This window comes from Mastigoproctus giganteus, chromosome 3 (genome assembly GCF_048544385.1).
Source record: "Mastigoproctus giganteus isolate SK-2022 chromosome 3, ASM4854438v1, whole genome shotgun sequence".
Classification (NCBI taxonomy): Eukaryota; Metazoa; Arthropoda; class Arachnida; order Uropygi; family Thelyphonidae; genus Mastigoproctus; species Mastigoproctus giganteus.
Window position 1 is genome coordinate 145,058,360 of NC_143577.1, and position 21,317 is coordinate 145,079,676.

At 36.3% G+C, this 21,317-nt stretch overlaps 1 protein-coding gene across 1 annotated transcript in view; it reads left to right on the forward strand.

Annotated features, from left to right (window-relative positions):
* LOC150088304 (uncharacterized) overlaps positions 1-21,317 on the forward strand; it is a 134,652-nt gene that overhangs the window by 87,233 nt on the left and 26,102 nt on the right. The window contains exon 5 of the mRNA XM_090370692.1: positions 13,967-14,161. Within this exon, the coding sequence (XP_090226818.1) occupies positions 13,967-14,158 (192 nt within the window). The 3' untranslated portion in view covers positions 14,159-14,161. The remainder of the gene's footprint in view (positions 1-13,966; positions 14,162-21,317) is intronic.

Consider the following 21,317-nt stretch of genomic DNA (forward strand, 5'->3'; position numbering starts at 1 on the left):
GGCACAAGCACATTACAAATATTGCTTCCTCTGCATCTAAAAAACTTGGTTTTCTCTTTCGCTCTCGGCGTTACTTTTCTTCCAAACAGCTGCTCACTCTGTATAAATCACAAATCCGCCCTGCCATGGAATATTGTTCCCACATCTGGGGTGGTGCCCCCAAAACCTCTCTCAGGGTTCTTGATTCTATTCAGAAGAGGGCAGTTAGGTTAATTAATGATTCATTTCTAACAGAGCCTCTCCACTCGCTTTCTCATAGACGCACTGTTTCTGCTGCATGCCTCTTCTACAGATACTTCCATGGGCACAGTTCTTCTGAATTGGCTTCTATAATTCCCACTCTCTCTTTCAAAACAGTCCGAACACGTGCCGCCACCAGCTAACGTCCATTTACTGTCCAACTTCAAACCCACAGAACCAACTTTTCATCTTCCTCATTTATTCATTCAACTGCCGTTTTCTGGAACAACCTTCCATCATACGTGTATTTCCTGAAAATTACAATCTACAGAAGTTCAAGTCCAATGTCAACAAATATCTTCTTTCGTCTTCTCAACTTCCAACCCAGCACGGTACTAAGTACTATAGGTTCTAATACCTCTCGTGTTTGGGGTTCACATAAAAAAAAAAAAAAAAAAATACTTGCGTGTACACCAATGCTAGGAGTATAGTTAATAATTTCGATCAGCTTGAAGTGCTAGTGAAGACATCAAAACCAGATATTGTTGGAATATCGGGGATGTGGTGTTACACAGACATAAGCAGTGCAGAATTGGAATTTGGGGAGTACAATGTGTACAGAAAGGATAGACAGGACAGGAAGGGAGGATGGGATATGCTTTTAGTTAAGAAACACACAAAATCTAAGGAAGTGCATCCAATTGATGTTGGTGGACAATGCAATGTTGAGTCTGTTTGGTGTGACATAAGCACTGAGAAAGGAAAAATGAGAGTAGATGTGTGGTATAGGCCTAATGAATCTGATGAGTATAATGAGCAATTGTTCAGAGAAATAGAGTGGGCCAGTAAATCAGTGTCTTATAATGGGGGACTTTAATTTCCCAGAGATTGACTGGAATTTGTTGTTTGGTCACTCACACACTTAGCAAGGCTTTTGTGAATTTATTGGATGATTGTTTTTTACAGCAGCATGTTCGGGAGGCAACTAGAGGGAGTAATATTCTTGATCTGATTACCAGTAGTGATTCTTCATACATTAAGAATCTCCAGATAAAGGAATCACTAGGTGGCAGTGATCACAGTGTGCTGAAGTGGGATTTACTCAAAGAGCTAACTACCATCAAGGGTTAAGGGAAAGGGTTTTTGCTTTTGTAAAGGTGACTTCGGTGGTCTGAGACAGTATTTAAATTCTATATGATGGGACCAACTAATGATGTTACCAACAGCAAATTCAAAATGGGAAGCATTCAAAGAATTAATCTTGGAAACGCATGGGATACATATAAAATAACAGGCGACACAAGAAGCCTATGATAGATATAAAGCTGATCTGTAACCAAGTCACAAAGGAGATTAGGCAGGCAAAGGCAGATTACGAGAAATCTTTTGCAAGAAAAACGGCAAATAGTTCTTTACTTATGTAAACTCTAGAAGGAAGTGGATGAATTAGATTGGTCCACCTGATATTGATTGTTGAACTGTTGATGATCCTGCTCAGGTAGCTAACAAACTAAATGAATATTTTGCATTTACATTCACACATGAGGAGTTATTCGGAAAGGGGAATGCCAGAGGTGTATTAAACTCTGGCAGTAATCTAGATAATCTTGTAATAACTGAGAGGAAAGTGGAGGAGAAACTGTTGAAGATAAACATAAGAAAGGCACCTGGGGTGGATGGAATCTATCCAGTTATATTAAAGAAGGTGGCAAAGTGGACTGGAGCAAACCCATGGACTGGAGATGTGCAAATGTGACCCCAATCCACAAAGGATGATCAAAGGGGGAGACAGCTAATTACAGACCTTTTTAAGCACTTGCTATTAAATTTTAGTCACACCTGTTAGTATAACTTCTGTTCCAGGGAAATTAATGGAGACACCGGTTAAAGAAGCATTGCAGGATCATCTAGACAAGACTTCCGTTATAGCTCGGACACAGCATGGGTGTGTTAAGGGGAAGTCTTGTCTTACCAATTTAATTGTATACTAGATGTAGTCTTGTATCGGCTTTAATTTTGACTTGGCGCATTATGGCCTTGTTGCCAATGCTCCATTAAACACTCAACCAACCAACCAACTGTGATGTAGTCACAAAGGAACTGGATGCAAAGAATAACTTTGATATCATATATTTGGATCTTAGAAAGGCCTTCGATACTGTTGCACATGGAAGACTGCTGCACAAATTGGAGCAGTGTGGCATTGGAGGCAAATTGCTGCTATGGATAAAGGGATGGTTGAGTGGGTGAAGTCAGAGAGTGGTAATCAATGGACACTGCTCTTCGTGGACTAATGTTATTAGTGCAGTCCCTCAGGGTTTAGTGTTGGGTCCATTGTTTTCTGTATTTATAAATGACATTGATGATGGTATATCAGGCTTAATGTTCAAGTTTGCAGATGACATGAAGGTTGGCAGAGTTGATAATGACACTAATGACAGTACGCTGCTGCAGCAGGATCTAGAAAAGTTGAGCAGATGGGCTGAGAGGTGGCAAATGAAGTTTAACATTGACAAATGTAAAGTACTACATATGGGAAGCAGTAATCCCAGAGTAAAGTATCAACTCTGTGGTACTACACTGACAGTGATAGAGAATGAAAAGGACCTGGGGGTAATTGTGCAGACAGATGTGAAGTTTTCTGAGCAGTGCAGATGGTCTGCAAGAGTAGTTCATTGTGTCTTGTCAATGATATACAGGAATTTTTCTATCAGGGATAAGGAGGTGATCATCCCCTTGTATAAGGCAATGTTCAGGCCACAAGTTGAGTACTGTATACAGGTCTGGAGGCCTCAGTTTAAGAAGGATGTAGAGCTTTTGGAACGAGTACAGAGAAGGGCAACAAGATTAGTGAATGGAATAAAGGGTTGCTCTTATGAAGAAAGACTTAAGTTTTGCAATTTACAGTGTTTAGAGACTTGGCACCTGTGAAGTGATCTGATTGAGGTGTATAAAGCCTTGAATCGTTTGAGCATGCCCAATGCTGAGGGATTCTTCCTCTTGCTCAGAATAATCACCTGAGGGCATAAATTCAGATTGAGCAAAGAGTTGTAGGATAGATGTGCAGAAGTTTGCCTTTAGCCAGCAGGTAGTTGATTGGTGGAACAAACTTAGATCTTTTGTCGTGGAAGTTGATAGCCTAAATAAATTGAAGGCTGAGCTGAACAGGTATTTGGAATGAACGGAGAGGTGAAATCAGAGCGTTTTTTTTATTTTTTTGGCTGATGCTGCATAACTTGCTTTCTTGCATCGTATGCCTCTATTAAAGCTAATGAAAAATAATATGAAAACATGAGTTACTCTCATCTAGAGGGAAGTCATGCAAAAGTTTTTATAACTAATCTTTTTTCTGTTAATGTATTTCATCGCATTTGTTTTAGCAATTTCTGTTCTGAAGGCTGGCTCTTGCTCTGTGTTAAGTTATACTATGTTCCCTTCTCTCCTTTAATAGTTATTTTTTGTGATTAAAGATTTTTGAATAAACTGTTCAGTCAGTATATTGAGTACATATTTTAGAATGGCAAGACTAGAGGAAATATGGTAATGCAAATATTGTATTTTTCAATACAATATTGTATTGCAAAATATATCATGCATGTTGTTTCTTTTTCTTTCCATTGAGCTTGGAATATGTATAGTCTTGAAGTCATATTTTATTACTCATACGTAAAATAATATGAAAAGACATTATTTTCTCTTGGGGAAGGTGATTTTGTTGCCATGGCAGCACCTGTAGTAGTAACAAAATTTGGTATTTAAAAATATTATAGACACTTTGTCACTGTTACTTATAAATTAATACAACACAATACAGATGGAATGTCCGACAGCTAGTTAAATATAAAATATGTTTATAAGTATATATATGTGATATTTGTATAAAATAGTTTCAAATAAGCAATGACAAAAAGTATAATTCACAGTGATCAGTTTTATCTGCATGCAATAGTTTTTTCATGTACTATGAAAACGAAAACGGTTTTCATAGGGTGTGAGCTTTTTATTAGCATTAGTAGAGGTATATGATGCAAGAAGGCAAGCTTATATGGCATCACCCAGAAAATAAAAAAAAAAGACCCTTCCCATTTTGCCCATTCATTTGCTAGACAAATGTTTGTCCAGTTCTGCCTTGAATTTATTTAAGCTATCAACTTCTACAACAACAGATGGAAATTTGTTTCAGCAATCAACCATCTGCTGGCTAAAGTAAAACTTCTGCACATCTGTTCAACAACTGTCTTTACTCAATTTGAATTTATGTCCCCTCAGGCGATTAATCTGAGCAAGAGTAAGAATCCCATCAGCATCGAGCTTGCTCAAACCATTCAAGGCCTTATACACCTCAATCAGATCACCTCGCAGGTGTCTAGTCTCCAGACACTAATTTGCAAAACTTAAGTCTTTCTTTGTAAGAGCAGCCCTTTGTTCCATTCACTAACCTTGTTGCCCTTCTCTGCATTCGCTGCAGCAGTTCTACATCCTTCCTAAAATGAGGCCTCCAGACCTGTATACAGTACTCAAGGTGTGGTCTAACCATTGCCTTACACAAGGAGATAATCACCTTCTTATCCCTGCTAGGAAAATTCCTGTATATCATTGACAAGACACCATGAGCTACTTTTGCTGATCATCTGCACTGCTCAGAAAACTTCATATCTGACTTCACAATTACCTCCAGTTCCTTTTCATTCTCTACCACCCTGAGTGTAGTACCATACAGTTAATACGTTACTCTTGGGTTACTCCTACCCATATGTTGTACTATACATTTGTCAATGTTAAACTTCAGTTGCCACCTCTCAGGCCATCTGCTCAATATTTCTAGATCCTGTTGCCGTAGCACACTGTCATTAGTGTCATTAACAACCATGCCAACCTCCATATCATCTGCAAACGTAGACATTAAGTCTGATGTACCATACTATTATTAATAAATAAAGAAAACAACAATGGACCCAACACTGAACCCTGGGGACTCCACTAATGACATTAGTTCACAAAGAGCTGTGTCCATTGATTACCACTCTCTGTCTTCACCAAATCAACCATACTTTTATTCATTGCAGCAACTTTCCCTTAATGCCATTGTTTCTGTTCTTCTCGGTTTCATTACCATTTTAAATCTTCTTATTAGCAATAGTAGAGGCATATGATGCAAGAAAGCAAGCTTATGCAGCATCAGCAAAAAAAAAAAAAAAAACCCCTCCCATTTCATCCCTCCATTTCTTCCAAATGCCTGTCCAGCTCATACTTAAATTTAGCATTAGCATTAGTAGAGGCATATGATGCAAGAAAGCAAGCTTATGCAGCATCAGCCAAAATAAAAACAAAAAAAAAAAAAAAAAACCACATCCACTTCATCCCTCCGTTCGTTCGAAATACCTGTCCAGCTGAGTCTTAAATTTATTTAGGCTATCAACTTCCACGACAAGGGATGGAAGTCTGTTCCACCAACCAACTACCTGCTGGCTAAAGAAAAGTTTCCGCACGTCTGTCCTACATCTGTCTTTCCTCAGTTTGAATTTATACCCTGTGAGGTGATTATTCTGAGCAAGAGGAAGAATCCCATGAGCATTGGGCATGCTCAACCAATTCAAGGCTTTATACACCTCTATCAGATTACCTCGCTGCTGCCTAGTCTCCAGACACTGTAATTTGCAAAACTTAAGCCTTTCTTCATAAGAGCACCCCTTTGTTCCATTCACTAATCTTGTTGCTCTGCTCTGTTCTTGTCCCAGCAGGTCTACATCCTTCTTGAAATGAGGCCTCCAGATCTGTAACAGTACTCTAAGGGTGGCCTGACCATTGTTATACAAGGGAATAATTGCCTCCTTATCCCTGCTAGAAAAATTCCTGTATTTCATTGACAAGACACCATGAACTACTCTTGTAGCCCGTCTGCACTGCTCAGAGAACTTCATATCTACCTGCACAATTACCCTCAGGTCCTTTTCATTCTCTACCACTGTCAGTGTAGTACCACAGAGTTGATACGTTGCTGTGGGGTGGGGTGGCTGTTTCCCATATGTAGTACTTTACATTTGTCAATGTTAAACTTCATTTGCCACCTCTCAGCCCATCTGCTCAACATTTTCAGATCCTGTTGCAGCAGCATAGTGTCAGTAGTGTCCTTGACAACCCTGCCAACCTTTGTATCGTCTGCAAACTTAGACATTAAGCTTGATATAACATCGGCAATATCATTTATAAATACAGAAAACAATAATGGACCAAAAACTGAACCCTGAGGGACTCCACTAATAACATTAGTCCATGATGAGCAGTGTCCATTGATTACCACTCTCTGTCTTCTCCCTCTCAACCACCCCTTTATCCATAGCAGCAATTTGCCTCCATTGCCACACTGCTCCAAATTGTGCAGCAGTCTTCCATGTGCAACAGTATCAAAAGCCTTTCTAAGATCCAAGTATATAATATCAAAGTTATTCCCTGCATCCAGTTCTTTTGTGATTGCATCATAGTATCCAATCAAATTGGTCAGGCAAAACTTCCCCTTAACAAAACCATGCTCTGTGTCCTCCGAGCTATAACTGAAGTCTTGTCTTGATGATTCTGCAGTGCTTCTTTAACCAGTGCCTCCATTAATTTTCCTGGGACAGAAGTTAAACTCACAGGTCTATAATTACTTGTGTCAACCTTTGATCCTCCTTTTTGAATTGGGGTAACATTTGCACAACTTCAGTCTGTGGGTACCTCCCCAGAGTCCAAATTTATTTAGGCTGTTAGCTTCCACAACAAAAGATGGAAGCCTGTTCAACTAATCAACTACCCGTTGGCTAAAGACAAATTTCCGCACATCTATTCTACAACTGTCTTTCCTCAATTTGAAACTGTGCCCCTTCAGGTTCTTAGTCTGAGCAAGACTAAAAATCCCATCAGCAATTAGCTTTCTCAACCCATTCAAGGCCTTATACACCTCAATCAGATCACCTCGCAGGTGCCTACTCTCCAGCTGCTGCAATTTGCAGAACTTAAGCCTTTCTTGGTAAGAGCACCCCTTTGTTCCCCTCACCAATCTTGTTGCCCTTCTTTGTTCTCGTTCTAGCAACTCTACATCCATTCTAGAATGAGGCTTCCAGACCTGTACACAGTACTCTAGGTGTGGCCTGACCATTTCCTTGTATAACGGGATTACCACCTCCCTATCCCTGCTAGCAAAATTCCTATATATCATTGACAAGACTCCATGACCTGCCCTGGCACCCGTCTGCACTGCTCAGCGAACTTCATATTTGGCTGCACAATTACCCCCAGCTCTTTTTCACTTTCCACTTCTCTGAGTGTGTAGTACCACAGAGTTGATACTTTACTCTGGGATTACTGCTTCCCATATGCAATACTTTACATTTTTTAATGTTAAACTTCATTTGCCACCTCTCAGCCCATCTGCTCAACTTTTGTAGATCCTGTTGCAGCAGCGTACTGTCATTAGTGTCATTATCAACCCTGCCGACCTTCGTATCATCTGCAAACTTGAACATTTAAACCTGATATACCTTCATCAATATCATTGATAAATATACAAAACTTCATCAATATCATTGATAAATATACAAAACAACAATGGGCTCAAAACCGAACCCTGGGGAACTCCACTAACAACATTTGTCCACGAAGAGCAGTGTCCATTGGTTACCACTCTGTTGTCTCCTACTCAACCATCCCTTTATCCATTGTAGCAGTTTACCCTTGATGCCATGCCTTTCCAATATGTACATCAGTCTTCCATGTGCAACAGTATCAAAAGCTTTCCTGAAATCCAAGTATATGATATCAAAATTATTTTTGGCATTCAGTTCCTTTGTGACCACATCATAGTAAGCAATCAAATTGGTCAGACAAGACCTCCCTTTGACAAACCCATGCTGTGTCTTAACTATTACTGCAGTCTTGTCTAGATGATCTTATCCCGGTGTTCGCTTAAATCATGTCAGTGAAATTATCCTTATGGGGATGAAATCCTTTGTTACATTCCACATAAATTTTCATCCCTTATCTAAACCATGGTTTTTCAATAAACGTGTTGCTCAAGATAAGAAGGTAGCATATTTTAATTGGCTTGGATCCAAATCTCCAGCTTTATTTTTCTGCCTGTACTAATGATTGCAATAATTCTAATACCATTATTAATTACTCCAAGCTCAATTTTGAACAAGCTGTAAGTAGAAAAGTTGCTTATTATCCAAATCTTAGTTGAGCCTTCTGGTGTCAGGCCAAAGCAGTTGGCTAAAACTTATGTCCATATATACTTTCACCACTATTACAACCTGATGGTTTTTTTGCATCCTCAGCTAAAGATAAAGCTTATTTAAGAGTACACGCAACTCTCAGTTTACTAACATCACAATTCATTTAAAATTTCTTTAAAAGTCGCCAATAGATAGAGTTCCTTATAAAACGAAATGCCGAACGTATAGTGTACATAATTGTAAGATTTAAATAAATAAACTTTTTAAAAATGTATTTATTACAATAATTATCAGAAAATTATTACATGATAATTATACAGAACTGTTCTTGGTTAATAAAACTAATCTAGCCAGTAAAAAAATGGTTTACATGCCATGCCGCATAGAATGTTTTCTTGTGGGAAAGAAATCAGTGATTCCCCGATTATAATATAATAGGATCATCACTTGCTTTGCCTAGGTTATCTTAGTTGGTCAACCAGTGGTTCACTTAGGGTCTTGGAAAGGGAAGCTTTCTCATCCCTTTCTCTTCCAATCGCAAAGATACCTGAAACGGATAATAGCAGCACTGCGAACACACAGCAAAAAAATGTATCTGACAGATCTTTCGCATTGCGCAACAATAAACGTGGTCAGTTGTTTTATAGACACTGTTTGTTAGAGACGCATCTAAATTCTGAAGTAACAGAAGATATTCCACAGCCTCCCAGAACATTTACAAGGTAGAAAATGGCTGCAGCTTTTAAATCAATTTCTGAGGGGTTGGCAATCTTTGAAGAAGATGGAAATATGGAAAGAATTGCAAAAGTGAAAAGAGGCATTTATGACTGTCTAGCATGCTACAGGGAGATTTTTGAATAAAAAAAGAAACTAACTGTGCAATCTTCTATAAAAACATATTTTAAAAAAGTGGAAAACCCAGCTGTTTCTTCATTATCAGATGCCCTTCCATCTACCTCATCTGCATCTAGTGTCATTTATGTACAAAATATTGAACTCTGAAGATATTGATGAGTAAAAGTTGAATACATATGTATATACAGTACATGTTAGTACTAATTTTCTTTATTTCTATTTTGTAACTCTTTGTTTTTAAATAAAATTAACAATTACGATATCTTGTTTTTTTATTCCTTTCTTATTTTATTTTATGTTACTTATTGTGTATGATAAACCATAATGCATACATATATTATAATAAAACATATTGTATAGACCATTCGATGTTTAGAACATGGTTTTAATGCTTTAAAATGGCTGCTAACATATATGATATGTATCATAAAAGCTCAGGAATGCAAGATACGCATAACGAGCAAAACATACAACAAACAGCGTCTTGGAACGGAACTCGTTCGTAAATAAACCTAGAGTTGCCTGTATCCTACTTTTCTTCTAACTCTTGTATCAATGTTATCTGGTAAATTGTGTCCACCAAACCAACTCCAGTGTTTCTCACAGTCTTCCAAAATAAAGATGTTAGAATTCTTGATGCTAAGAAAGTTCATGTCCTGATGGCATTTCTCTGCTTGTCTTTTCCTTTTGCTTAGAAATTTGCTCATATCCAGTCATTTCCTTAAATAAAATAAAATTAAAAAAAGTGACGAATCTTTCCCATCCAATTATCATCCCATTATAGTCACCCTCTGCTCTTTCCAAATTAATGGAGAAATCCATCAATTGCCAACTCTTAAACTGTCTGAAAACCATTCATCTGCTCAAGGATTGCCAACATAGATTCTATCAGTGCTAGTGCAATATATTGACTTATTTGTCTTTGGACAAATTTGATGGAAAAGTTTGGGGGAAAGTTAAGCGGTTGCTTTTGACATTGTTACGGCTTTGACCATGTTTGGCCTAAAGGTCTTCTAAAAAAAAAAAAAAAAAAAAAAAAAAACTCCCATACTCTTTTCCTCTTGTTTATTAATAACCTTCTTCCAGTGACTGGAAATACCATCCATTGTTTTGCTGATAATATTAGTAGTTAGTGGCATGTGATGCTGTTTGTTTGTTGTTGTTTGTTATTTGGTTTTTAGGAGCATTAGCAACTAAGGCCATATTGCTCCAGGATATGCGGTGGTCATTCTCTGACCATTCCGCATCCTCCGTATTTGGTGGTGATGGGCTCGAACCCCGGTCTAATCAAGAAGCGTGTGCTGCGCACTGCTGCTCCTTCCCACCTGGCTACGGAAGCACCTAGGCATGTGATGCAAGAAAGCAAGTGTATGAGCTTATGCAGCATCAGCCAAACAAAAAAAAAAAAAAAATCACACCATTCTCTCCAAATGCCTGTCCAGTTCCTCCTTAAATTTATTTAATCTATTAACTTCCACAGTGACAGATGAAAGTTTGTTCCAGCAATTAACCACCCGGCTCACTAAAGGCAAATTTCCGCACATCTATTCTACATCTGTCTTTTCTTAATTTGAATTATATGCCCCCTTAGGTTCGTAATTTGAACAAGTGGAAGGATACCATCAGAATTCGGCATGCTCAACCCATTCAAGGCCTTATACACCTCAATCAGATCACTGCACAGGAGCCTAGTCTCCAGCCACTGCAATTTGCAGAACTTAACCCTCTCTTGGTAAGAGGATCCCTTCATTCCCCTAACCAATCTTGTTGCCCTTCTCTGTACATGCTCAAGCAAATCTACATCCTTCCTAAAATGAGGCCTCCAGACCTGTACGCAGTACTCAAGGCACAGCCTGACCATTGCTTTATACAGAGGGACAATCACCTCCTACTCCCTGCTAGCAAAATTCCTATATATCATTGACAAAACCCCATGACCTGCCCTGGCAGCCTGTCTGCATTGCTCAGAAAACTTCATATCTGACTGCACAATTACTCCCAGGTGTTTTTTGTTTTCTACCACCTTAAGTGTAGTACCACACAGTTTGTACGTTTCATCTAACTGTTGGTTGTATAAGTACTTAGGTACTAACTACTTTTGTGTTTGGAGGTTTTTTTTTCTGTCTAATTAGAACACAACTGTGGCCCTGGCACACATTTTTAGATGCATTTTCTAATGTTTACCATATGCACTAGCTTGCATAGTATATTAACATGAATGGGTTATGAAAATGGATGATAGACAAATAGATTTAAACAAAACAAATGAAGAACAATAATAATTTAAATAAAATACAACCAAAAGCTGAAAAAAAAAAAAACTTTACATGTTATATTAATTGTATTGGAAAGGTGCCCTGCTTTGGTACTAGAGCAACAGCATCACAGTACCTTGGTTAATCCAACCTTGGTGGTAAGTTATAATTTGTTAAATAGTTAGCAAGTTCCATATTTTTAATTTCAAAACCTATTTAAAAAAATCATCATTGGTTTTTCATGATTGGTTGTATTAAAACAAGCAGCTGAAAACATCTAGTTAAAAATAGTTTAATTGATAGAATCCTCATTTACAGAATGCAAAGAGGGCATTGAAATTTTTATATTTTTGTCACTGCCAGGTAACTGTTTGAAAAAAGTTCATATGTGGTCATTGATCACTCATTTTCAGTAAAATAAACAAGGAGAATATTCACGAAAATACAGAATCCAGTGGATCCCAGCAATTTTGACAACTGCGTACTGCCTAGGATGCAACAATTTTTGGTACAGATTCGGGTATATTTCATAAGGACAATGAAATATACAATATAAAAATACAATGAAATGAAAAGGAACAGAAGTTAGTTTAACTTCTGTTCCGGGTAAAATAATGGAGTCACTGGTTAAAGATGCATTGCAGGATCATCTAGACAAGACTGAAGCAGTAATTCAGACACAGCATGGGTTTGTTAAGGGAAAGTCTTGTCTGACAAATTTGATTGGTTATGATGATGTGGTTACAAAGGAACTGGATGCAAAAAATAATTTTGATATCATATATTTGGATTTCAGGAAAGCTTTTGACACTGTTGCGCATGGAAGACTATTGTACAAATTGGAGCATAATGGTATTAAGGGCAAGTTGCTACAATGCATAAAAGGATGGTTAAGTGGGAGAAGACAGAGGGTGGTAATCAATGGGTGCTGCTCTTCGTGGACTAATGTTATTAGTCCCACAGGGTTCGGTGTTGGGTCCACAACTGTTGTTTTGTATATTTATCAATGACATTGATGAAGGTATATCAGGCTTAGTGTCGAAGTTTGCAGATGATACAAAGGTTGGCAGGGTTGCTAATGATAGTAATGGCAGTGTGCTACTGCAACAGGATCTAGATAATTTGGGCAGATGGGCTAAGAAGTGGCAACTGAAGTTTAACCTTGACAAATGCAAAGTACTGCATATGGGTAGAAGTAACCCGAGAGAAAAGTACTAACTGTGTGTTACTACACTTAAGGTGGTAGAAAATGAAAAAGACATGGGAGTAATTGTGCAGTCAGATATGAAGTTTTCTGAACAATGCAGACAGGTTGCCAGGGCAGGTCATGGGTTTTTGTCAATGATATATAGGAATTTTGCTAGCAGTGAAAAGGAGGTGATTGTTCCTTTGTATAAGGCAATGGTCAGGCTGCGCCTTGAGTACTGCATACAGGTCTGGAGGCCTCATTTTAGGAAGGATGCTTGAGCGTGTACAGAGAAGGACAACAAGATTGGTGAGGGGAATGAAGGGATCCTCTTACCAAGAGAAGCTAAAGTTCTGCAAATTGCAGTGGCTGGAGATTAGGCACCTGTGCGGTGATCTGATTGAGATGTATAAGGCCTTGAATGGGTTGAGCACGCTGAATTCTGATGGCATCCTTCCACTTGTTCAGATTACGATCCTAAGGTGGCATAAATTCAAATTAAGAAAGGACAGATGTAGAATAGATGTGCGGAAATTTGCCTTTAGCCAGCGGGTGGTTAATTGCTGGAACATACTTCCATCTGTCGTTGTGGAAGTCGATAGGTTGAATAAATTTAAGGAGGAACTGTACAGGCATTTGGAGGGAATGTGTGATTTTTTTTTTTCTTTTCTTTTGGCTGATTCTGCATAAGCTCATATACTTGCTTTCTTGCATCACATGCCACTTCTACTACTGCCATACCAAAAAATGAATAGAGAAATGATTCTTAATTACAACATTCTAACTTTATTGCTAAGCTGGAAACTCAAAATCAATTGAATCTCTGTTTCAAAAACACTTTACTCCTAGATTACTGCTGCTAGGAATTAGTATTGGCACTTTTGTCTCACCTAAAACATTTACAATCCAACACTTATTTACTTTGGGTGAAAAAGTAAATTAAAAGTTATCAAAAATAAGAACTCCTAACTTAATTTTAGACTTTAACTCATTGCTACTTGGCTTTTAAATATAGCCAAGAAAGTGTGGTAGGAGGTTTATAAGCACATTATAGTGAATCTGTGCAAAACAAGCTTACGTTTGAGCAGGATTCATGTGCATATTATTGTTATTGATTGGCATAATTATTATAATTGCTGTATGCTAAGAATGGCTATTTTTTTTTTTTCATTTAATTTGTTTTGCATATATCAACAATTAGGTGTGTATAGTAAAATTAAGACTTTTTTTCACTTTCACTGAATTTGAGAACATATATAATCATTTTGATTATTTTCCAGTTGTATGAAATGGACAGGATTCTTCCAAATAGTGTACCATTTACAGTCTTTGATCCAAGCTATCAAAAAGAGATAGATGGTTTTAAAAACAGGCCGACATTCTGCATTGATAAAATTGAACAGAATCATCTCATAAGACACTTAATGGAAAATAACTGTGTTTCGTGTGCTTCTGAGAAAATTGTTCCATGAATTGTAAGTGATATTTATTTTATATGTATTATGAATATATTTTGAAAAACATTAGTTTTTTCTTTTTTTTATTCGTGTAATATAACTCAGTTAATAGCATTGCTTTAAAAATATCTTTTAAAATAATATGGTATTTATTGCAATTGTTTTAATACCTTGAGTTATGAATCAGTATTCAGATTTTTTTATTTTAAAGGTAAGTCTAGTTTATCAGTTTTCTTGGTTTTAATTGAAAGATCTGTGAATGTAAAGTAGACTGGACAAACATGAGGAGAAGAATTAAAAGATCCCGCCATCTAACCAAAACTGGCCACAGGAGCTTTTCCAATATCTTTAAAAATCAAAAGGCATTTGAAATAAACTGCCTATCCAAAGAGTATCAAGACACCTATTTTCATAGTACATTGGATCTTCACCGATAAACAAGTGACCAGTATGTAGTGAACTGCACAAGTTACTTTCTAGTCTTGGCATGCATTGAGAGAGATGTTATTTTCAGATATATTGTTGGCGTGTTAATTTGTGTGATTGTTGACAGCTTACACCATCCAAATTCAACTGTCATTGATGCTCTCACAAAATTGAAATCTGATGGCACAGCCACCACTCAGTGCTGCACAGGAAAACCATCAAAGCTCTATTCCTTATGACCAGAGGGTACTCAGAAAGGTAGTATGGTAATCCTGTCAGGTATCAACAGGCACTGATGTGCCTACTAATGAGTCTAGGAAAATTGATCGCCAGCAATTTACCACCGCATCAGTTTATTGCATAAACAATTTACCGCCGCGTCAGTTTATCGCATTTTACCGTCTAGAAGCAATGAGATGTGTTTGGTCAAATCATAAAAAGTTATTTTTTATTTAAGTTTCTGCCTTAAGCTATAGCTATAATTAGCATATTTTTGGAATTCTATGAACTGTGAGGGAATAGTACTGAAATAAAAAAAAAAAAAAAAAAAACACTTGTATGGAAATATGTAATTTAATAGGTAGATTATGTATTTTAATAGTTACATGTATCACAGAAATAGTCAAAAAATCCATTATTTGAACAATATAACAATTGGTTAATTTTAAACTAAACTAATTATAACATTAGGTATGTCATAGTACACTGCAAAAATTCAAAATGAATGTTTATGCAATCTTCAGAATCAGTCACGTTGGGATAATTAATTACTAAGAAACTGTAATATTTACAACACAGTATGTAAATTATTAATAAGATATATTATGCGCTATACCTCTTAGACAATCAACAATATCACCCCGTTCATCGTATGTGCTAACAAGCCTTTTAATTCGTAAATCACAATCGCGATACTTTTTTTTGTCGCCCAGATACTTCCACTTAAGTTAAAGGAATTAAGTAGGTACCTACCTAATTCCAATTTTGGAAAATAACAGGCAATTAAATTAAAGCACCTGCAATGGTATGTATTTCTAGGAAATGTATACCTAGCATATAACTTCCATTTTTAACTGCACTTAATTCTTATAGTGCCTATAGAAAAGCCATATTTTCAATTTAAAATGACCAATAAATTTATATAAATTATATGTATTGCCTAGCGATGAAATATGCTAGCGATCATTTGTAGGCTATTAATTGTTTATAAACTTAAATTTTCTTAAACTTTCGGCGATAAACTTTCCTCGACTAAGTCTAGGAAAGTTTATCGCCTGCAAGTCACCGCCAGTAATTAATTGCTAGCAGTTTACCGCCGCGTCAGTTTATCACATAAACAGTTTATAGCCTACAAATATTGCCAGGTGATACATATAATTTATATAAATTTATTTTTAACTTAAGTAGCATGTTTTAGGGAAGTGGGGGTTGGGCGTGCCAATTAGGGAGGTACTTATAGTGGGCATTTGTTTCATAAAGACAGGCAAAATGAAACCAAATGTGCCGCTCGAGTTACTACGGTAAATAACACCATTGTTAAAACATGGAAGGAGCACAATCATTGTGGAGACGCAGCAGGAGTTGAGGCAGCACAACTTCTTGATACCATTCGAACCTATACAGAAACAACAAATAATAGGCCTCATAGTATTCTTTCAAATGTTTTGAGAATCTGTAGCCAAGCAGCAGCCCCTAAGCTTCCAAATGTAGATACAATGAAACGAACAATCCGAAATATAAGAAATCGAAATTTTGATGGCCCAGTTCTTCCAATGCATCGTAGAGACAATTTTTACAGAAGAATATAAAACATGCAATGGAGAATTGTTTCTACAATTTGATTCTGGACCCGAGGACAATCGTATGTTAATTTTCAGTATGAAAAGAAATTTGCAGTTGTTAGCGCGAAGTGAACACTGGTATGCCAATGGGACTTTCAAAACTGTTCCCTTACTTTTTTATCAGCTGTATGCGATACATGGATTCGAGGACAAAATATCGCTTCTATTAGTTTATGCATTATTGCCTAACAAGTCTGAGGAAACGTATGTATCTCTACTACAGCAGCTGAAAGTATTGGAACCGGCTATGTCCCCGCAATCAATAACTATAGATTTTGAGACGGCGATGATCAGTGCTTGCAGAAGAGTTTTCCTGGCGCTTCGCAACGGGGTTGTTTTTTCCACTTTTCACAATGTATTTTTCGTTCCATTCAGAATAATGGATTGAAACAACATTATGAAACTGATGCTAATTTTGCTTTAAATATGTGAATTTTGGCAGCAATTGCATTTGTGCCCACTCCAATTGTGACTGTCTTTTTTGAACAATTGTGTGAAAATGGTGTTTTTCCTCCAGAATCGCAAGAAGTTGTTGATTATTTTGAGGATACATGGATTGGATGCCCAACCAGAAGACATCTTCGTCGACCGCCAAAGTATTCCCATGAAATGTGGAACATACGCCAGCTTGTTCTAGAAGGATTACCGAGAACGAATAATTCTGTTGAAGGGTGGCATAGAGGATTTGAGGAACAAGTTGCTGCTTATCATCCCAACATTTGGAAATTTATCGATGGCATTAAAAAAGAACAAAGTATTAATGAAATGTGCATTGAAGAATATTTAAGTGGAAGTGATACGGGCAACAAAAAAAAGAAGTATCACGATTGTGATTTATGAATTAAAAGGCTTGTTAGTGCATACGATGAATGGGGTGATATTGTTGATTGTCTAGGAGGTATAGCGCATAATATTTCTTATTAATAATTTACATACTGTGTTGTAAATATTAGTTTCTTAGTAATTAATTATCCCAACTTGACTGATTCTGAAGATTGCATAAACATTCATTTTGAATTTTTGCAGTGTACTATGACATACCTAATGTTATAATTAGTTTAGTTTAAAATTAATCAATTGTTATATTGTTCAAATAATGGATTTTTTGACTATTTTTGTGATACATGTAACTATTAAATTACATATTTCCATACATGTTTTTTTTTATTTCCGTACTCTTCCCTAACAGTTCATAGAATTCCAAAAATATGCTAATCATAGCTTAAGGCAGAAACTTAAATAAAAAATAACTTTTTATGATTTGACTAAACACATCTCATTGCTTCTAGACGGTAAAACACGATAAACTGATGCGGCGGTAAATTGCTGGTGATCAATTTTCCGGACTCCCCTACTAATACACCACATATGCTCCATAGCCTCAATTTTTCTGGGAGAGTGGTAAAGAATGAGCTAAACATCACCAACTGAAATCAATGGTCTCACCTTTCGTGGTACAACAAATGCTGTAATTGTTCCATGGAGCTTTGGAAATTGGCTGGATGTAGTGACCTCTCTGTGTTGTATTCCCATCAGGAATAAGATGTGGTGAGATTGGTCACTGGATAGGTGTGGAGGATGCCTGGAGAACATATGTTGCTAGAGTACATTGTGCCAAAAATAAAGTTTGGAGCAGGTGGGGTTATGGCGTGGAGCTGTTTCTCATGGTATAACCTAAGGCCTTTGCTGGTTCTGTGTGAACACCAACATCTACCCATACCTTAATATTTTGGAAAGATTAATGCTTTCTTTGCTTACCAGTTTTTTTGGTACAGACCCATGTATATTTCATCAGGATAATGAAGAATGGTTCATAAATGTGAAAGTACAGAAGTTGGAATGACCAGTAGCATCTGATTTGATCCCCATGGAACACCTATGGGATGAACTGGAACATCGGGTGTGGACCAGACCACCACATCAGTAGCTCAATTGGTCATGGTTCTGTAGGAGGAATGGTGGATTATATATGTTGCAGTCTATTGGCCATTAGTGGGTTATTATCTACCCTCCTGGATAGATAATAAATATCCAGGTTAGTGGATTATTATTTACTCAGGAGGATAGATAATAACATACTAATGACCAATAGACTGCAACAGATAACAGTAGATAATAACCCACCTCCTAGGTAGGCTATGTGAATTATTTATAAATTGTAGTTTGAGACATTTAAGAGTACAACTTCTTTTCAAGCATTTCCAGCACTGAAATATACAATTGGTTTTGTTTCTAGATTCAAACTAACTCCTTGTCTTCTGACCAGTACTAATGGGTTGGGTTATATTTAAACAGTGTACCATGGAAAGATAGTTTTTTTTGTGGATTCAAGTATTGCTCCATACATCTTTTAGATATTCCCTACCTCCCATTTGGTGATGTGAAGATAGAATTCAACAAGAAGCCAATAACATAACCAAGTTGAATATTTTTATGTTGAAAGTGCTCAAAGAGGTTTTATATCATTTAAGTGTCTTAAAAATAAAACTAAAAATTTATAATTTCACATGGGAATACTGCCTTCCTTTAAAGCCATATTTCTTAAATACTATCACATGATAGTATTTTTGATCCTAAATTACTATCACATGATAGTAATTTAGGAAATTTATAACCTTTCTATGTTTCAAACTTAGAAGTTTCAACCATATTATAATAACCCTGTTTCCCACAATTCAGAATAACATATCTTAACTTTAAGCAATCTGTTTACCCAAAGAACATACCAAGTCTAGATTTTAATTATTAATGTTAACCATCTTTAAATAAGACATATGAGAGATCATGCAATGTAACTTTTTTTTTAAAGAACAGTATAATGACCAACATTTTTTCAGACTTGGATAATTTTCCAACTTTTAAATAGGATTACTTTTCCTCTTTTTTTTTTTTTTTTTCAGCTTCTGCTGATTGCACTTCATTTTTGAGAAGAATTAATATTAGTTTACCTCTAACTCATCATTCTGGCCTTCTTATATTTAACTTTATTTTCCTTGAAAAACTGAATATGTGTAAGCCTTATTCATTTTAAAAACATGAGATTTCATATGCAACATTGAATTAAATGTTTGATTTGTCATCTAAAAATTAATCCACGAGTGGGCTTGAATGAAGTATATTAGAAGATTCGCTAGTACATAATAAATTTGCTGCCTGGCACTAAACAGTGTGAAAAGGATGCAAAAGATGAATTATCAGTCTTCCTAGAATTACTTGACTGTATATGTGATGCTCATTATTTCATCGTACTGTTCCTTACATTAGCATACTTCATGCACCACAGCGGCTAGTGTGTAAAGGTTTTAGTTGAGTAGGAGGGTTAATGAATAATTTTTCATTTGCATACCCAGAAGTGTGCAGAGCATTCACTGACACAGAAGATTATTTATTATTTTTAAATAATTAATTTAGTAAATAAGAAATTACTTAGAACTGTTAAAATAAATAATTCTATCGAAAATGACACAATAGCAAAATTGGATTTGTCAGAAATTATTAATAACTTTGCTGACATTAAATCTAGAATAAGATACATTAAGAGAAATATTGATTTCAGTTGATTAAAGCATTAATTAATGGAAAGACTAATTAATGTTTCAATTGTGTTGTTTTATTAAAATTTCACGTTCGTGTATATTATGAGATCGATAATTATAATAATTGATAGTTTTAATGTGTGTATTGTATTCTCTTGGAAATAATTAGATTGTATGTATTAGAGCTGGGGGTCCACAAACTATGGCCCGCTGGCTGGATACGGCTCACAAAAAAATTTTATCCAGCCCGCTGATATTTCAATTAGATCTTAAAAATTAATATTTATTACACAATAAATCAAATGAAATTTTTTAAAAACACATTTTACAGATTATTTTAACATTCATTTTAACATTGATTAATAGTATTGACACCTCTGTGTCGTCAGCTTAGTCTTGTTAGATATTAATTCTGTTATTTCCACTCAAAGCTGTTCTTTGAAACATCGTTAAAATAATCTGTTAATCTTGACCTTGTCATTAAATAGCAATAGGCGTTAGAGACAGTAATTTGGGATTTCCTAATTCTTTGCCAGCCTATACACTAACCCAGATGTTCAGAATATGGGAGCAAAGGTCATCCTTTGCTTCCACTACACAAGAATCCTGGCACCAGGATAAAACCTGGCACCAGCAGCATGGTCAGTTGATTGGTATAAGTAAGATATGGAACCAGCCTGCACATGAACCTTGATGTTCAGAATGGCTTCTACTATACAAGGACTCCAGATCCAGGATAAAAACATGACACTATCCTATTGGTTAATGGAGTTGATTGCTCTGCTATAAATAAACTGCTGACAGCCTATGGCCCTCTGGTTGTTGGCAGGTATGAATTTAATCTTTTTGTATTACCTTAGATTTCCTGTTTTCTATTGTAACAGAAATTCAAAACTTAATACTTTAGAATCGTAATTTGCAAATTGTAATATTGCAATTATATTATTAGTATAGTCAGTTCTGCTATAACGCAAATTTGCTCCAACGCGACTGATATATTAGGGAACAATGTGAGTATAACACGATTTTCATATACGATTTCGTCTGTAACACTAAGTGAACGCAAAACTCGGCACCAAGCTGAACGTAGCGACCTGTGCAGCAATACATACAAGTTTGCGAAGCTTAAAAAATGTCAAATGTGTGAGAGCTATATTTCCATTTACTGTAGTTGTATTGGTCTGAGACACACTGTTGTCATTTGCTGTATTCACAAAGATAACTATTTTTTTTAGAAATAAACAAGGAGTTACCTTTTATTCAGTCAATAGGATTTCTTTACCAATTCTCCTTATGCGAATAAATTGCGAAATGATACATTAAAACAATATTACATAATTTAAAACTCATATGTTCCTCACTATTGACACA